General features: G+C 33.1%; 1 protein-coding gene across 1 annotated transcript in view; it reads right to left on the bottom strand.

Annotated features, from left to right (window-relative positions):
* Positions 1-18,704, bottom strand: part of SCN7A (sodium voltage-gated channel alpha subunit 7) — an 82,786-nt gene that overhangs the window by 23,265 nt on the left and 40,817 nt on the right. The window contains exons 11-15 of the mRNA XM_045559277.1: positions 14,632-14,728; positions 13,710-13,948; positions 10,487-10,660; positions 8,629-8,985; positions 1,700-2,137 (exon numbers count right to left, since the gene is read on the bottom strand). Of these exons, the coding sequence (XP_045415233.1) occupies positions 1,700-2,137; positions 8,629-8,985; positions 10,487-10,660; positions 13,710-13,948; positions 14,632-14,728 (1,305 nt within the window). The remainder of the gene's footprint in view (positions 1-1,699; positions 2,138-8,628; positions 8,986-10,486; positions 10,661-13,709; positions 13,949-14,631; positions 14,729-18,704) is intronic.

The raw sequence follows: 18,704 nt of genomic DNA, 5'->3' as shown, positions 1-18,704 counted from the left end.
AAATCATTTATTTTGATAGAAGATTATTTAATGGCATTAGAAAGTGACCATGATATATTACTACATTATAAAAAACACATTATAAAACATGATGTAAAGTTTGATGTTTTTTACAATATGTACATATATGTATATTTGTAATAAAAAAAAGTCTGTAAGCGCATATACCAAAGGAACAAGTATCTCTGAATTATCAGTGATTTTTATGTTTTATTATTTTGGCTTTTGGTAGATCAACATCCTAAGTACTCATAGGCTACATAATCTAGAAAGTGCCTGACTAATTAAATTAAATGTATAACTAAATATATAAATAAATGAATATATCTTTTGTGACTAGTTAACCAACCAAGACCAAATAATTATGCAGCATACATGACAATTTCTAAAATTTCAACATTTACAGTTATTTCAAATTACAGATTTCCTATGTATTTTCATACTCCAGACTTTCCAAAAAGATGAGAAAGAAGTTTCTGGGAATATTTCAACATGACAGTGCTGTGGTAAATAGCAATTTTACCCAGAAATATATGGTAGTCAAAGTCTTCAGTGAAGATAAAGAAGTGTGCTGGGTAGGAATTTTCCCCTCTTTTCTAATAATCGTATTAATTAAAGTTAAATGAACTGTGTGTGTGGAGTGCAAATGTTTCTCTAACTAAAACTAAGATGCCTTCAGCAGATGCTGGAAGGACCTTGAATAATTGAAACTGAACTCCTATTAGAAGACTGATTTGAAAAGTTAATGAAGGCAGTATCTGCAAAACTCTCTACAGAGGTAAGGGAAACAAGATGGTGCCAGAGATGTTGGGGACCTGGAAAGAGATATTCCATGACCCTCCCATGCCCGTGAATGATCTGAAATGATCCCCCAGTGGGGTCCTAAGCAAAAAGCCCATAATGCAGATGTGATCTCTGTAGGTGTAGCTTTCTACTAAATTACACCTCCTATTAAGACATTATGCTGCTTGCAAATAGAGACAATAAGACTGTTTCCAGCAAGGTGTACATTATAGAAGGTAAATGGATAACAATATCTATCCTTCTTTGAATATGACCCTGACTTTTTTTTTTTTAAGCCAGGAGTTTATAAAACTACCAACTGTTTACAATTCCAACTGGTGGGATTTTTTTTATTCTTTTTTTCCAACTTAATTAAATATGTTATAATACATGTTGCAGAAATGAACTAACAGAATCATAGAATTTTAGCAAGCAAGCAAAAATCTTAGCACTCTTCTAATTCAATTTTCATTTTAAAGATAATAAAGCCCAGGGAAATTTAATATGATTTCTTCAATCATACATCTTGATTAAAAAAAAAACAACTTTTGTTTCCTCAGTATGCTTTTCATATCCCCAAACTGCCTGTTTATTAATTAAAAATTTTCATAATAGTATTATCTAATGTTTCCTAAGTGCTTACTATATAGTAGACATTGTTCTATGTACTATTAAACTATTTTTCTTAGTTCTTCTACTCCCCCTAAGAAGTATGTACAATTTTATCCTCATTTGCAGGTGAGGAAACTGAAGCTTACAAAGTTTAAGTAATTTGATCAGGAGCATAAAATCAGGAGCTGGGAGTGCTAGAGCTAAGATTGAGAGAGTAGTCTGACTGTGGCATTATTGCAATGATTTACTTCCTTATCAACAATGCCACAAATCAGTAAGCAATCAGGATATTAAAACATCTTACCTCTTTGCTGCCTTCATCACCTGACTTGCTCTGAATCTCTTTATTATCCAGATTTTCGATATCAGATTCTCCTGAAGCAATTGGCACAGTTTCTGAGACACTAGGACTGGGGATAAGTGATTGACTCTCATTTTCGGTCATTGTGTTTTTCTCTGTGGCACTGCTTTTTTCCTTATCCTTGAGGAAATCTTGGGTGTTGCTCAATTCAGAAAGGGTATGGTCTGAAATATCCTCTTTAACATATACATCATTTACATGGTCCATTTTCTCCTTTGGGATATTTTGTTTTTTGCATAAGATTTTAAGAAACACATAGTTTATTCCTTTTTTAATCCTCACCATTGCAAGCTGGAGATTTTTTGCTTCATTGTTCTCTTCAGTTGTTGCAGCGTTGTATGAACTAAATGAGCTCACCAATGCCAGAAACAGGTAAAGTATCTAAATGAGGAAGTAAAATGATGCTAAATTGTATCTCACTGTTTTCTTTTAAATTTTTTTAAACAATAAAAAATTCTTTTAAAAAAAGCTGATTTGAAAACACTTAATATCTGCTCTCTTAGCATTTTCAGAAATACAATATATTGTCATTAACTACAGTCACCAAGTTGTACAATAGATTTCATGAACTTATTCCTCTTATGTAACTGTAGTTATGCATCCTTTGACCAACATCTCCCCAATATCCCTATTAACCACCCCAGCCTTTAGTAACCACCATTCTACTCTCTACTTCTAGAGTATGGATATTAAATGTTCTCGCCACAAAAATGATTACTATGTGAAATAAGGCATTTGTTAATTAGCCATTGATAGATTTAATCATTCCACAATTTATATATACTTCAAAACATTGTTGTACATAATAAATACTTACAAATTTATAGTCAATCTAAAATGTAAATAAATTTGAAAAAAAAATGACCTGAGATTTGAAAACTGAGCATATGAACTAAAATGATGCTCAGTTCTTAATCATCTACAATGTGTCAGGTGCCATACTAGGGGTTTGTATACCTAGAACTCATGTTAAGCTCACAACATCTTATGCAATATGATTTGTTTCTCTTTTACAGATGAAAAAGGCAAAACTAACAGATGTCAAATATCAAAGGTCACACAGATTAGATTCAAGTTTGTATTATTCCAGATCTTATCTTCTTACTGAGCCACTGTCTCACCCAAGGTGAGAAAATGAATTATTACTCCAGGCAACTCACTTCACTTCAGCTCTATCCCATGAAGACATGTAATGATTCTGCAAATCCAGGAGGAATTGTGGGGAGAGAGCTAACCATGGTCCTGAAAGCCACATCTAATGGTTCTTGAGTCATGCAACACAGATGCTGTGTAGTTTAGTTGATTCTCTGTTGTAATAAATTTGGTCAAGCAACAAACAAATGAGAAAAGGCAGAATCATTCCTAATACTTGTAATTTATTCTGAACTCAAGGATAGTGTATATTTTGGCTTTTACTGTCACTGAGAAATATGATTAAGTACTGTTAAGTTTCCAGAGAATCAGATTTGAATCTTGTTTGTAATTGTAGGACATAGATTATATTTTTGGATAATTATGCCATTTATGGGTACATAAAATAAGTATGTGAATATCTCCAAACACACATATTTTACAACTTCTTTCAAAAATTTTGGAACTATGTGAGGAGATGAGGTTCTCAAACACTCTGATAATTACGCTTTTCCTTATGGACATACACTCCTGAGATATTATGAACTGCCCCTCAAATAGCATTCAATCCTAATGGATTACTGTTACTTCTTCTACATACATCTTCAGATCTCTTTGGAATAAAGATAAAATAAGACTCATATGAAAAAATAAAAATATTATTGCAGATAATAAAGTCATTAAATGGATAATATAAATCTCAACAATAGTTTTGGCATAGCAACAAAAATTTAGGTTACAAGATAGCTCAATATGGGAAATTTCTTACAGGTAAGATCATCTGGACAGCTGATAGATATTTTCTATAATCCACAACAACAGAATCTCAGAGGAGAGAAAATAAAATCAGAAAAGACAATGATCAAAAGCCAATACCTTCAGAGATTAGTTCAACTGTTCTCTGACTTGTGTCTCATTTGGCAATGAAGTTTACTTACAGATAATCTGTGCAGGGGCTCAATGGCCCTCTTAGGAACCACACTATTAACATCTCTATCATTCTTAAAGGACAGAGTTTCCTGACATAAGAAGGTGAGATCTAACATAATTTAAGATAGGTGGTTGGTGTTTTTTTTTTGTTTGTTTTTTTCTCCTTCAATTAAGCATTAGGCACAGTGGGAAATGTGGAAAGGGTGTTAGGTAAGAGTTTTATGACTGTAAGCTTCATATGAGCATGGACCAGATTTTATGGTAATTAGACAACCAGCACACTGCTGGGCACAAAGTAGGTGATAAGTAAATATTTGTTGAAAAAATTGATTAATTATAGAGTGAATAAAAGAATAGATTTTGAGCCACAATTTGGACAAGGAAAAATGATGCCATACCAATTACATTTTTAAGAGATTACAATCTAAGATTTCTTATATCTTAGACACACATTCACAGATATGTGCACACACATACATATATAGTGAGAATGTTAAAATGCTGAAAATGAAGTTAATATAAAAACTCAAAATGTTCTGAAACTGTGGTATGAGGAAAGAACTTTATAACACTGCAAAATGCTACTACTTTGCTCAGAGGTGCTCTGAACTAAAAATAGCCTGGTCTCTTAAAGGATTAAAAAGGAAGAACAGGCTGTGCAAATGGCCAAAGCTATGGAGGATTCATTACTTTTTCTAATCTGAACATTAATAAAGAAGAGAGGGAGAAAAAGAGGATGGTATTATATGAATTTAGAGTAACTTATATTATCTGAATTATACTTTATAAATTTAGAGTAACATTCTTCTACTTATAGAATCTATAACCAAATTCAAAACACATATTGTTTTGTGTTAAGAAAAAAGAGAGAAAAAATGAAATAATGTATATAAAACAAAACATTTAAAAGTTTCCCTGAAATTTGTTCTCTTCCTCCTCAAAAGATATTTACCTATTGGGTGAGATTTGAGCAATTCATATAAAAATCAAGTAGTATGAAAGAGAAAGAAAATTCAACATTTACCTAAGTAATTTTTTTTCCGATTAGCAGTCAACAAATAAACATGTATTAAGGATTTTAACATGTATGGAGACTGTTATTTTAATATTGTTCTCATTAAAACTTAATATATTTAATTTGGGTATATATAAACATATATGGCACGTTATACATATTTATGCTTATTTTAATTTTTAAAAAGCAACCATCATAAATTTTGTATTAGCTTTTCTATTTTTCTTTCATGTTTCTATTCCTCATTGTTTAGTTTATGTAACCAAAACCAGATACTATATTTCATCTAGTGGCAACTATCTAAATTATAGGTAAAACAACTGGAAGAAAATAGCACCTCTCAGGTATGCCTAACTGAAACTTCTAAATAATATTAAATAATTAATAAAAAATTGATGCAGATGTAGGGGTTAACATTTTCTAGGATGTGAAGAAATGAAAACAAACATTTACAAATTACTTACAGGGTGGTAGATAATTTTATTTAAATTATAATAACCCTATAAGGCATGAATTGTTGTTATGTTCATTCTCCCATTACATGAGTCAGATTTAAAGAGGCCTGTGTAACACCAACAAGGACATTTAATTAGTAAGTGATAGAACTGAAATTTGAACCTATGCTCCTTTAGATCTGAACTCTGTACTTTTTCTACAATTGGACCACCACATGTAAAAGCTACTTTAAATGCTTGCTTTTGTGTATTATGATTTTTTAAACACTTTCACTTAAGGCTCAGAATCACTGTTGGAATTTTATTAAAGGAATAAGACAAAATTAAATTTTAAAAATGTGAATTACAGGCCAAGCGTGGTGGCTCACGCCTGTAATCCTAGCACTCTGGGAGGCCGAGGAGGGTGGATCGCTCGAGGTCAGGAGTTCGAGACCAGCCTGAGCAAGAGTGAGACCCCGTCTCTACTAAAAATAGAAAGAAATTATCTGGCCAACTAAAAATATATGTAGAAAAAATTATCTGGGCATGATAGCACATGCCTGTAGTCCCAGCTACTCGGGAGACTGAGGCAGAAGGATTGCTTGAGCCCAGGAGTTTGAGGTTGCTGTGAGCTAGGCTGACACCACAGCACTCTAGCCCCAGCAACAGAGCAAGACTCTGCTCAAAAAAATAATAAAATAAAATAAAATAAAATAAAAATGTGAATTGCCTTCCTCTTACACCATTGCATGTTGGAAGCATGGAAGGTAAAAAGATCAACAACCTCACAAATTCTCTCCTTGCATTTTTTCCCCTTTTACTTATTCTAGTGTTGTTTTCATGATGTCCCACAGCTGGATGACTACCAAGGAGAATAAATCTTAAAGAATTTAGTGAGCCAAGAAATATGATGCCCAACCAATTAGAAATAGGGGTTCATTTAATTTCATTTTATCCTGAAATCTCCCTGCATAGTGACTTGAAGATTCTCATCACTAGGTAAGAAAAATAGAAATAGAATGGAATTCAAAGTCAAGGAAGCAGAAATGCTGAGGGATTATATTATATATATTATTTACATTTATATATTATAAATAACATATAAATGTCTTATATATATATGTGTGTGTGTGTATATATATATATATATATTTGCCTCAGTATTTCTGTTTCCTTGCTTCTGAACTCTGTGTGTGGTGGTGTTGCTTTTCTCAACAGCCACGGCGCTTCCTTTTGGAAACAGAAACAAATACTTAATTTGGCCAAATTGCCCTTATCCCATTATTAGTCATGTGATTTGGGTTTGAACTGGTGTCATCTCCAGCTCTAAGGGAGAGTTATAAATGGTTTAATATAATAAGTGTATTTCGTACCCTAGGCAATAGAAAGTAATTAAAAAATGGGCATGTGACTTAGAGCTAATGAGATAATAGGAAAAGTTTACTGTGGCCTCTAGGAAAGAAATTCTCTCTTCTATTAGACTTGATATAATATGACGATGTGAAGTTGTAGACTGCAGAAGACATCTTGACAAAACAGGGGATACCAGCCAGCAAAGAGCATAGGAGAAAGACAGAACTGAGATCTACAAAGACCTGCCTTTAATGATCCCATTTGAACATATGTGCCATACCACAACTGAAGCAAGATCTCCTCTCTCCCTTTCTCTGGTATTTTGCATTATGCATGCTGACTTACATGATAATTTTTTCAGTCAGTTAGAATAGTGTTTTATATCACCAGGAATTGAAAGTGTACTAGTAATAGCTACAAAGAACAGAGGGTATTAAAGTATTTTTATATGTTGGACACTATTCTAGGCTTTATGATATAGAGAAGAGTTATAGTTCCTTCCCTCATGGAGCTTACAGTTTAGTAAGGAAAGTAGACAAGTACATTGACAATTAAACAATGCCAGTGTGATAAGTGTATGACAAGGGTATTTCCAAGGTGAAACAGAAGCAATGAGAAAGGGCACAGATAAAATTGAGTCTAATTTGTGATTTTTTTTTTTTTAGTCTTTTGGGAAATGTACTTGATCTTTATGACATATGAGTAAAATGCAAATACTGAGTCTTTTTTTTTTTTCCGGTAAGGACCATTTCATTTTATAAGCCATACCTTTTTCTTAGAAGCAGTGAAAGCTACTTTTTCAATTCATGTAATGCCACTTCAATTATTAGGAAATTTAAAAGTGAAAGCTTTCTCCCTTAGTTAATGCATAACAGTTTTATAGAACAGTTTCAACCTTTGCTGCACAATTTAATCAACTGAGGATTGAAAAAAATACTGATGATCAGACCATGTCCATATATCAATAAAATCAGAATCTCTGGGAACTGATCCAAGGCATCAGTGTGTTTTTTATTAATTCCCCAGGTAATTGCAATGCACAAGCAAATTTGACAGCCAGTGTTAGATTTAAGTGCTTCTTAAAATTTAATGTGAACTCAAATCACCAGGGGCATTGTTCTAATGTAGATTATGCTTCCATAGGTCTGGGATGGGATCTGAGAGTCTGCATTTCTAACCATCTCCCACATGATGTCAATGATACTTTGAGTAGCAAGGTTATAAACCAGTACCATCCAGTAGACATATAATGCAAGTCACATATGCAATTTTAAATTTCCAGGAGCCACATAAAAATCATAAACAAAAACAGGTGAGATCAATCTTACTAATGCATTTAATTTAACTAAATATATTTAGTTAAATATAAACATAGTAACCCACCTTATCCTTAGAAGACATATTCCAAGACTCGCAGTGGATGCCTGAAACCACGGATAGTACTGAACGCTAAGTATACTATGTTTTTTCAATCCAATAGCCCAGGTGGCTACCAAGGTACAGGCAGGTAGCATATACAGTGTGGATATGCTGGACAAAGAGATGATTCATGTCCAGGGCAGGACAGAGTAGGATGGTGGGGGATTTCATCGTGTTACTCAGAATGGCAGGCAATTTAAAACTCACAAATTGCTTATTTCTGGGATTTTCCTTTGGATATTTTTGGACCATGGTTGACCATGGTTAACTGAAACCTAAGAAAATGAAACTGCAGATGGGGGACTACTTACTATATTATCATTTTCAAATGCATCCAATATAAAAATTATTAATGAAATAATTTACATTCTTTTTTTGAGTAAGACTTCAAATCCAGTGTATATTTTACATTCACAGCACATTTCAAATTGGACCAGTCATAGTTCAGCTGCTAATAGCCGCATATGCTAGTGGTCACCAAATTGGATAACACCGTTATAGACCATTGGATCCCATCAATCCACATCATGAAAATGTCAGAATATCTTGTACCAGTTTTTAAAAGAAAAATAAAAACATGGACTACTTACCAATAAGTTTCCAATTAAAATGACCATCATGTAAAAAGAAATACACCAGGATTGGCCTGCTACCTCCATGCAGTCCCATAAGGTTTCTACCCACTCTCCACAGAGAATTCGAAACACATTCAGGTAGGAGTGGAAGAAGTCATACATATGCCAGCGTGGGAGTTGACAGTCTTTGTCTATGTGACAGACACATTCTTTGTAACTCCGACCAAACAGCTTCATGCCCAATACAGCAGAAAAGAAGACGAATGTGAACAATAGCAGAACCAAGTCTTTCAAGGCCACCCATGAATGACTAAGAGTCACCATCAGATTCTCAAATGTTGGCCAATATTTCCCCAACTTGAAAACGCGCAACTAATAGAGCAATGTAAAAAACAAGAACAAAATACAAAAAACAAAAAACCTGGTCAGTATATATTACAATGTAGATTTAATTTTTTAACAGCATTATGCACGTACATATATATAGCCTTTAAAGTTTTAACCATTATTAATATTTATCCCTGAATACCCATTTCATGTATAATGCAATGCATATTACATATTCTATAATTTTGTACACTGTATCTATAACACATCCTCTTCTATTGATGTATTTGTCAATTCCTATTCAATATTATACTATTATAATTATTCTAGTTTTATGTATAATATCTCATAGGCAAGTACTCATTCTTTCTTTTTGCTTTTCACAATACATAGGTTATTTTGACGTACAGATGATAGTCTGTGAGGATCCATTGATCCATTGAAAGTCTGTGAGGATCCATTGAATTCCACTGAAGGTCCTTTTGAGTATTTCCCTTTTAAAGGAATATATCAAAGACCAAACACAACATTCCAGGTTTAGTGTGAATATTCCCCTTTTTCACTAGATTTTTTATTTCTATTCATATAACATAGGATTAGCTTAACACTTTTGTCACTATATCACAGTGAATTTATAGTCATCTAAAATCCATACATTACTTTTATATGTGCTATACCTTCCTTTTTCTAGTGTATATTTGGCTTTCTGGACTCAAGAGTAAAACTTTACATTTATCCATGTAAAATTTGATCATCTTAAATTCAGTCCAATATTAGCCTTTAAGATATTTGGTATCTTTTGGCACATTTTCTGCATTTTGCCAGTTTTGTTTCATCCATAAATGTGATGAGTACATTCTGTATATATTTATCTCATTCATTAGAAAAGTTTTTGAATGAGGATTTAAGGCAAGGTTCTGAAGAAGCTGCCCTCTAGGAAGTAATCATTAGGATAAGTCAAAATCAACTTACTTATTCTTAATTGCTGCTACATTCCTTCAATCTGTTGCCAGAATGTGACAATACATTACTTATCAAATGCTTAACGTTTCCATAGATATCATTCTAATTATATTATTTCTGTGATTTTCAGAGTCTCACTACCACCCTACATTGTAGACATATTATGATTCTGACCTAATAATTTTCATAATAACATTTTACTGGTCTGACTGGTCTTCCTACCCTACATTTTGAAATTCTCACCTGATTTCAGTTACTTGATCACATAATGGCATTCCACATTTGGGACTTTTCATTAGCTTGTTTTTTAAAACTTACCCAGTTACCCTTACCCTGCTTCCTAGAACTGTATCTCAAATTTGCTGCATATATGGCCCTCTTTCTTTTAATGCTTTAGTCAGATAACAGCACTGGAGACTGCTTAATCTTTGTTGGGGCACTAAGCTCTTTCATATGAATTAATTCATTTAATATAATACTTCCAAAATCCCATGGGATAGGTATTACCATCATCTCTTTTTATGTCTGATGAAACTGAGATACACTTTGATAAAATAAAAATTAGGTCTTGGATTCTACTTACTATCTTGAATGATCGAAAAGAACTCAATCCATGAATATTTGTTAGATATAGTTCTGCTAAACCAAGGAACACAATTATACTATCAAAAATGTTCCAGCCTACTTGGAAATACCCATATGGATGCATGGCGATTATTTTTAAAATCATTTCTGCTGTAAATATTCCAATAAAAACCTAAAACAAAACAAAACACATGGGTGAGAATAGAATTTCAATAGCTGTATCAGAGTCTTCATACATAGAAATCTTAACCCACACACGGTGTTAGCTTGTCGCCGTTGCATTCTTCATAGTTCCCCTCAAACTCTGGTTAGTTTTGGAGTCTGCGTTACAAAGACAGACTCATATATTTTATTTAACAATCTAATGTCTAACAATGTATATAGACTCTTTGATTATTTTAATAAAAAGCCATCCTTAAAGAAAACAAAAGAATATTCAAAGGTAAAAAGCTTTCCATTTATAATATTTCTTTTTGAGACATGGAATACATATTAAGATATTTAATTTTTCAACTTGTGAAAGAATAAAAATGGTACATAGTGGTTCAGAAAAAAAAAAAAAACATTATAGAGGTCTTTCCCCTCTTTGGTTATATTCCTAGGTATTTTAGTTTCTTTGTTGCTATTGTGAAAGGTATTGCGCCTTGGATTTGATTCTCAGCTTGACTGCTGTTGGTGTATAGGAATGCTACTGATTTGTATACATTCATTTTGTAAACGGAGGCTTTGCTGAATTTATTTATCAATTCCAGGAGTCACTTGGCAGAATCTTTGGGGTTTTCTAGATATAAAATCATATCGTCAGCAAAGAGCAATAATTTGACTTCTTCTTTCCCCATTTGGATACCTTCGATTTCCTTCTCTTGCCTGATTCCTCTGGCTAGGACTTCTAGCACTGTTCATCTCATTTGTATTTTCTTGATTTTTAGTAAGTTGAAAATATTTTTTGTACATTTACCATCCTTTTTTTCTTCTTCTTCTGTGAATTACCTGTTCATGTCCTTTTCCTACTTTTTTTTCTTATTGAAGGTAGTTCTTTAAATATTCTGGATGCTAATCTTTTGTTAATTACATACATTGCATATATACTTTCAAAGTCTGTGGCTTGTCTTTATCCTTTGTTTATACAGTCTTTCAATGTATAGAAACTTTAAATTTTCACTTTATCAAAAAAAAAAAAAAAAACACCTAGAGTACGGTGTTTGGAAATTGTCTATGGAAATTGTCTTTTAAAATCTATACTAGCAGAAATAACTAAACTGCCATTTTGATATCAAGTAAATGTATAATTTGAAACTGGTAGCAGTTTGGCTGTTTGTATTAGTACCAAGCAACTAAACAATAAGAATAATAAAAGCAAAGAAATTTAAACAATATGCATTTGCTTGAACGTGACTTACTTTTAAACTCACAGAAATCTATTTTGTCTTTTGCAATGTATGTGAAAAAGGACAGGTGAATCTCAAAAATATGAAATATGTGGCTAAGATGATAGACTCCAATCTAAGGCAAAGACAGACTGGTTAGAACAGGCAGGGCCAAGTGCTATTGTGGTCTGGATTTCAGAATTCAGGTGTCAGTGAAACACTTACATGTGTTTTTTATTTCACCTCTGCCCTACTCTGATCCATGGGGCAATAGGACCAAGAGACTATATTTGGGAAGGGGGGGTGAATAAATAATTTCCACTTAACTTGACTGCCAAGCAGCTGGCTAGAAATTCCAGATTTAAATGGCAGAATTTTAAATAAAGCATGCTGGGAAAATTGGATAGCCACATGTAGAAGACTGAAACAGGATCCATACCTCTCACCTCTCACAAAAATCAACTCTTGATGGATAGATAACAGACTTAAACCTAAAATGTGAAACCATAAGAATTCTAGAAGAAAATGTTGGAAAAACTATTATAGACATCGGCCAAGACAAATAATCTGTGAAGAAGATCCCAAAGGCAATCACAGCAACAACAAAAATAAATAAATCAGACCTGATCAAATTAGAAAGTTTCTGCACAGCCAAGGAAACTATCATCAGAACGAATAAACAACCTACAGAATGGGAGAAAATATTTGCATGCTACACATCTGAGAAAGGGTTGATAACTAGACTCTATATAGAACTCAAGAAAATCAACAAGAAAAAAACAAATAACCCCATTAAAAAGTGGGCAAAGGACATGAACAGAAACTTTTCAAAAGGATACAGACTAATGACCAACAAACATATGAAAAAAATGCTCAACATCTCTAATCATCAGGGAAACGCAAATCAAAACCACAATGAGACATCACTTAACTCCAGTGAGAATGGCTTTTATCAAAAAGTCCCAAAACAACAAATGTTGGCATGGATGCAGAGAGATGGAAACACTCTTACAGTGTTGGTGGGACTGAAAACTAGTACAACCGCTATGGAAATTAATACGGAGATATCTCAAAGAACTCAAAGTAGAGCTACCATTTGATCCAGCAATTACACTACTGCCTATTTACCCAAAAGAAAAAAAGACATTCTATAGTAAAAACATCTGCACTTGAATGTTTATAGCAGCACAATGCACAATTGCAAAGATATGGAAACAACCCAAGTGCCCATTAATACATGAGTGGATTAATAAAATGTGATACATGCATACCATGGAGTCCTACTCAGCCATAAAAAACAATGGTGAATTAATACCTCTTGTACTAGCCTGGATGGAGCTGGAGCCCATTCTTTGAAGTGAAGTATCACAGAATAGAAAAACAAGCACCACATGTACTCACCATTAATTTGGTACTAACTGATCAACACTTATGTGCACATATGGAAATAATGTTCATCAGTGTCAGGCAGGTGGGAGGGGGTGGAGGGGATGGGTAACTGCACACATAATGGGTGTGGTGCGCACTGTTTGGGGGATGGGCATGCTTGTAGCTCTGATTTGGGCTGTGCAAAGGCAATATATGTAACCACAGTGTTTGTACCCCTGTAATATTCTGAAATTAAAAATAAATATTTTAAAATGGTAGAATTTTAAATTCCAGCTGTAAAACTGTTCAACGACAGGAACATTTACAAAGCAGGGGGTAGGAGGGCACAGAGCATGAACACAATACTTCTTTCAATAGTAAAACATACTGTAACGTATTGGAATTATAAAATAAAGTAATGGTGATAATGATGAATAAAGAAACATTGACACTGCAAATGAAAGTAACATACAATGAGATTCTTACCAGGTTTCCAATGCTGAGAAGATTGTTGATTTGTGCACTCATTGGATAATGTTCCAAGGCCAAAAAACATACATTTAAAATTATGCATATGATAAGGAAAAGATCAGTAAATGGGTCCATTATAATCCTATGGACAAAGTCTTTCAATTTTAACCAGCATGGAGAACAATTCCATATCAAGAAAAGTTTTGCAAACCTATACCAACAAAATGGACATTTCTTCCTGGATGTTTTAAGTTCTGAAATGAAAGAATAAAAAAGTTAGACATTAACAAATTGTTTATTTAAGTTCTAAGTAATAGATGATTTTGACTTTTACATGCAAATGGAGATTTGAAACTAAACTTCTGACTTGGAATTTGAAAATAGAAGTTCTATACTAATAAAAAACAGGGAAGTTACATTTTCTATATTCTGTTCATGCTTGTTGAATTACACAAATGAAAATGCAGCAAACTGTGTAGTAGAAGGAAGATGTAGGAGTCTCTCTCAAGAAAACAAATATATGGAATATTGTTGAGAACATTATGATTTATAATTTCTAGATATGTATGCTTTACACACTTATGCTTTTTAATATTGCCCAAGATAAAAAATTATTGGTTACATATAAAAAATGTAGAGACTAGAAAGGACATTGAAATATTAATGTTATATACTCCAATCTCCATATTTAGTCACAAATTTATATTTCAATATCTTTTACTGTTAAAGAAAATTTCTTGTTGTTCTTTGGTCACCCTTTCCAATGTTTAAAACACCATGCTTCTTAAATGTCTATGTATTGTTCATCCTAATATTCTCATGTTATTATTTAAATATTGGTTTTTACCATCTAAGATCCTGAAGAAATTGCTGGATTTCTTTAAAAGTCAGTCTTATGTACCTTCCATCGTGAGTGTCTACATATTTGTTACTTTACCTTCTTTATATCTGAGAGTAGCATCTTCCAACATATCCAAAGATATATTTGTGGAAGTTGGTGACCTTTTCTTCATTTCTATTTGTGTGGTTGTGGTCTGGAAAGAAATTTGATGGGTGTAATATCGGCTTTAACCCTTTTGAAGGTCTAAGACCATAAGTATAAGAAGGTGTGTAACCTTGCTAAAAATGCTGATTCTTACCTCCAGGAGACTCAATTTACTTTTTTTTTTTAATTGCTGCATAATAGTTGTACATATTTGGGGGGTATATATGCTATTTGGGTACATGCATATATGGTGCAGTGATCAAATCATGGTAATTTGGATATCCAACACCTCAAACATTTATCATTTATCTTTTCTTTATGTTGGGAACATTCCAATTCCTCTTTTCTAGCTATTTTGAAATATATTATGAATTATTATTAACTGTAGATACCCTCCTGTACTATCAAACACAAGATCTAATTATTTCTTTCTAACTGTATTTTTGTACCCATTAACTAAGCTCTCTTTATACCCCTCTCCCTTTCCTAGCCTCTGGTAAGCACTATTCAACTCTCTACCTCCCTGAGATCCACTTTTTTAGCTCCCACATATGAGTGAGAACATGTAATATTGGTCTTTCTGTGCCTGGCTTATTTTACTTAACACAATGACCTCCAGTTCCATCCATGTTGCTGCAAATGACAGGATTTCATCCTTTTAGTGGCTGAATAATTTTCCATTGTGTATACATACCACACTTTCTTTATCCATTTATCCATTGATGAACACTTATGGTGATTCCATATCTTGGCTATTGTGACTAGCACTACAATAGACATGGGATTGCAGAAATCTCTTTGAAATGCTGGTTTCCTTTCTTTTGGATATACATCCAGAAATGGTGTTGCTGGGTCATACGGTATTCCTATTTTTAGTCGTTTCCACAGTGGCTTTACTAATTTACATTCCCACCAACAGTGTTCCAGAAGCCTCTCTGTGTTCCATCATTGCCACTCTTGATACTACAGGTAGTACTAAACTGATTTAGGACTATTTGGAAAGCAAATGTGTACAACTTGAAACTCAATGAAATTTTATACTATGAATAAACTATAAAAAGAGTAAAGACCAGGGAATCTTAGATATCATACACATTTGACAAAGAATTCAACATATAGTTTGGATTTTTGTGAAATATCCAGTCAGCAAACACACTACTATTGAGCACAGAGTATTTTCCTAACACCTTAAAATTTTTCCTTAAGGATATGTTAACTTTATAATTTTGTAAATTCTCTTGATCAAATCAAAATAATTTGGTTTTGTGATGATGAAATAAACCTTAAAGAATATCAGGTAATAAAATAGATTTAAAAGGGTTCCCTTAAATAGAACACATATGCTACTTAAATGAGTAAGACAGGCATACTTCCATAAGGGAATCACTTTTGTTCTGTTTCTCATGTCTCCTGAGTAATGGTTTTAAGAGATCTTCCACTTTGCTGGCCTTGCTTTGGAAAGGCACTTAAAGCTCCTAGGATTTGATGTGGATATTACAAGTTCTATATATTCAAACTATGATAAGTATAGCTACAGATGTTTCTACTGATCATATTTAAAATAGTATTTGAATTTAAACTCTAAGTGACAATGGGTGAATGATATTACACTGTAGTGATTTTCATTCTTTGGCACACACAAAGAATGATAATATTTGTTTATTTGTGAACTTGGGGTAAATAGGTGAGACTACTCTTGAATACAGTTTAATGACATCGGAGCTCTTGCTGCCCTAACGCTGAGGGAATTAGTGGTTGAAGCTGGCAGATAACCCAACCCAACACTCAGGTTGGCAAGTTCTGCTGTGGTATATCTGAAGTGGCATAGTAGATAGCAAGGGAATCATCATATTCATCTTACTCAACATCAGTCAAGTGCCCTCTAATTTCATAAATACTAGAGCTAGAGGAGGTTAAAACCAATTGTACTGCATACTGAGTTTCATCAGTAAAATGACAGATTCTGCAGGTCTACAGAGCTCTGTTCCCTCACTTTTTTTTTAATTGAAAAAGTAAGCTAAAAGCTCAGGATGTGAGGTTGGTTTATTTATTTAAGCCATGCTTATTCCAGAAAGTATTTTTTTTGCTGAATTACAGGGCTATATAAAATGTAAATTATAATGTATGCAATTTCAAATTTTCATGAGCTAAAAACCAACAGAAGTAATTTTTTTTCTATTAAGATCTGACAGGGATTAGATGTGTATCTTCCTAAAGATTATACTTTGTAATAGAGTAAATAATATCAACCATATCCTTAACATAGAGAAATTACTGCTTACAGAGCTGTTTTGGATAATGACAATGTTCGTTGGAATCACACCAAACATAAATACAATTGGGGGTGAGGGGACAAAGAGGAGGTAGTAATAATGTTGATATAATTTATACTAAATTCTCTGTTAATTAGGCTTGAACTATGGATATATTTTAGAACATAAAATGAATGAACCACCTATCTATCAGTAATATATTTATCTTGATTGAGCTTCTCATACATATTGAATGAATGTCACACATTGGCCAAGTACTAAGGATATAGCTATTTCACAATGAAAACTGAGAGGATGATAATTCAACAACTCTACTCCTTTGGAAATTTAAGTGCTAATAAGGGCATATTTTGACTCCCTGACATTAAAATTAAACTGGAAAAAGGGTCTAGAATTCCCCTTTTCAAAACTAGTTTACATTTTTTTTGATGAGTAAGGAGGAACTCAGCCACAATTCTTGCATTTACCTATAAATATCTGACATGTTCCTCTTGGATTTGGAGATACTTTCTCTACTGCAGCAATACTGGATGCCTTAACCCTCTGACTCACCTTGTCCCCTCCCTCTATTTAAATGGGACACATGCTTCAGCACAAGTGTCAGTTCCTCATGAGACCTTTTCTGACTCAGAGAAATATTTTATTAAAGGCTCTCAAAGCACAATGTCTCTGCTTTATTGCACTTGCCCCTGATTCTTTTAATTTATTAAATTAGAGAATACAGTGAACCACCAAGTACCCAATATCCAGCCTCAACAATTAATAACATTCTTCTTTCCTTTTTTTCACTTATTCCTCACCCTACTTGTTTTATGGAATATTTTAAATCGAATTTCAGACATCATATATTTTTTTAGATAAAGCTTTTTAAAAAACAAAAAATCACAATGCTATTATCACAACCAGCTAAATTATTAATTCCTTAATGTTATCCAATGCCCAAATTATACTCAATTTTATTTCATTGCTCCAAAACATTCTGTCGTATTTAATTTTTTTTCCAATCAAAATACAGACAAGGTCCATGCATTGTATTTAGTCGGCAGGGCCATCTTGTAATTTTATTATTTATTTATTTATTTTTAATTTCAGCGTATTACAGGGGTACGATGTGGAAGCAACCCCCGTGCCCATCAATATTTTGTAATTCTAAATGATTTTTTTTTCCTACACGATTTATTTGTTAAAGATACTGGGTTGCTTGTACTATAGAATTTTCCACATTCTTGATTTGGCAGATTGTGTCCTTTCGGTGTAATTTACTGTGTTCCTCTCTCGCCTATAGTCTCTGGAAGAAAGCAATTAGATTAAGAGGCATATCAGACTTAGCTAAGATTCTGGGAAGAATATATTGTACATAGTGCTTTGGGTTTCCTATTTCATAACACTGGGAAACACATAATTTCTTGTCCTAGAGATATAATTTTGGGTTTATGATAATTTTATATTCTATCTCCCCATTAGACCACTAGCTTCAATATAGACACTGTATTTGTACTTATCAAAAGTATTTACCTTCAGTGCTTAGTACAATTGTCAATAATGTTGTAATTAATTAGATGAGCTATAAGAATGTTAATTTAAATGTGGGAAATAGTTTTTAAAAAATTTGTATTTCTACAATTTTGTATAGCTGATTCTCTTCCTGAGGTTTTGCCAGTAGCTGGCAACTCATAGGAAAGTTTCACCAGCAAACTGTATAGTTGATGGAATGATATTGTTTCAGCCCTGAGTCTCCAGAACAAGAAAGTA

Source organism: Lemur catta, chromosome 8 (genome assembly GCF_020740605.2).
Source record: "Lemur catta isolate mLemCat1 chromosome 8, mLemCat1.pri, whole genome shotgun sequence".
NCBI classification, from domain to species: Eukaryota; Metazoa; Chordata; class Mammalia; order Primates; family Lemuridae; genus Lemur; species Lemur catta.
This window is presented reverse-complemented; position numbering and strand designations above follow the sequence as displayed.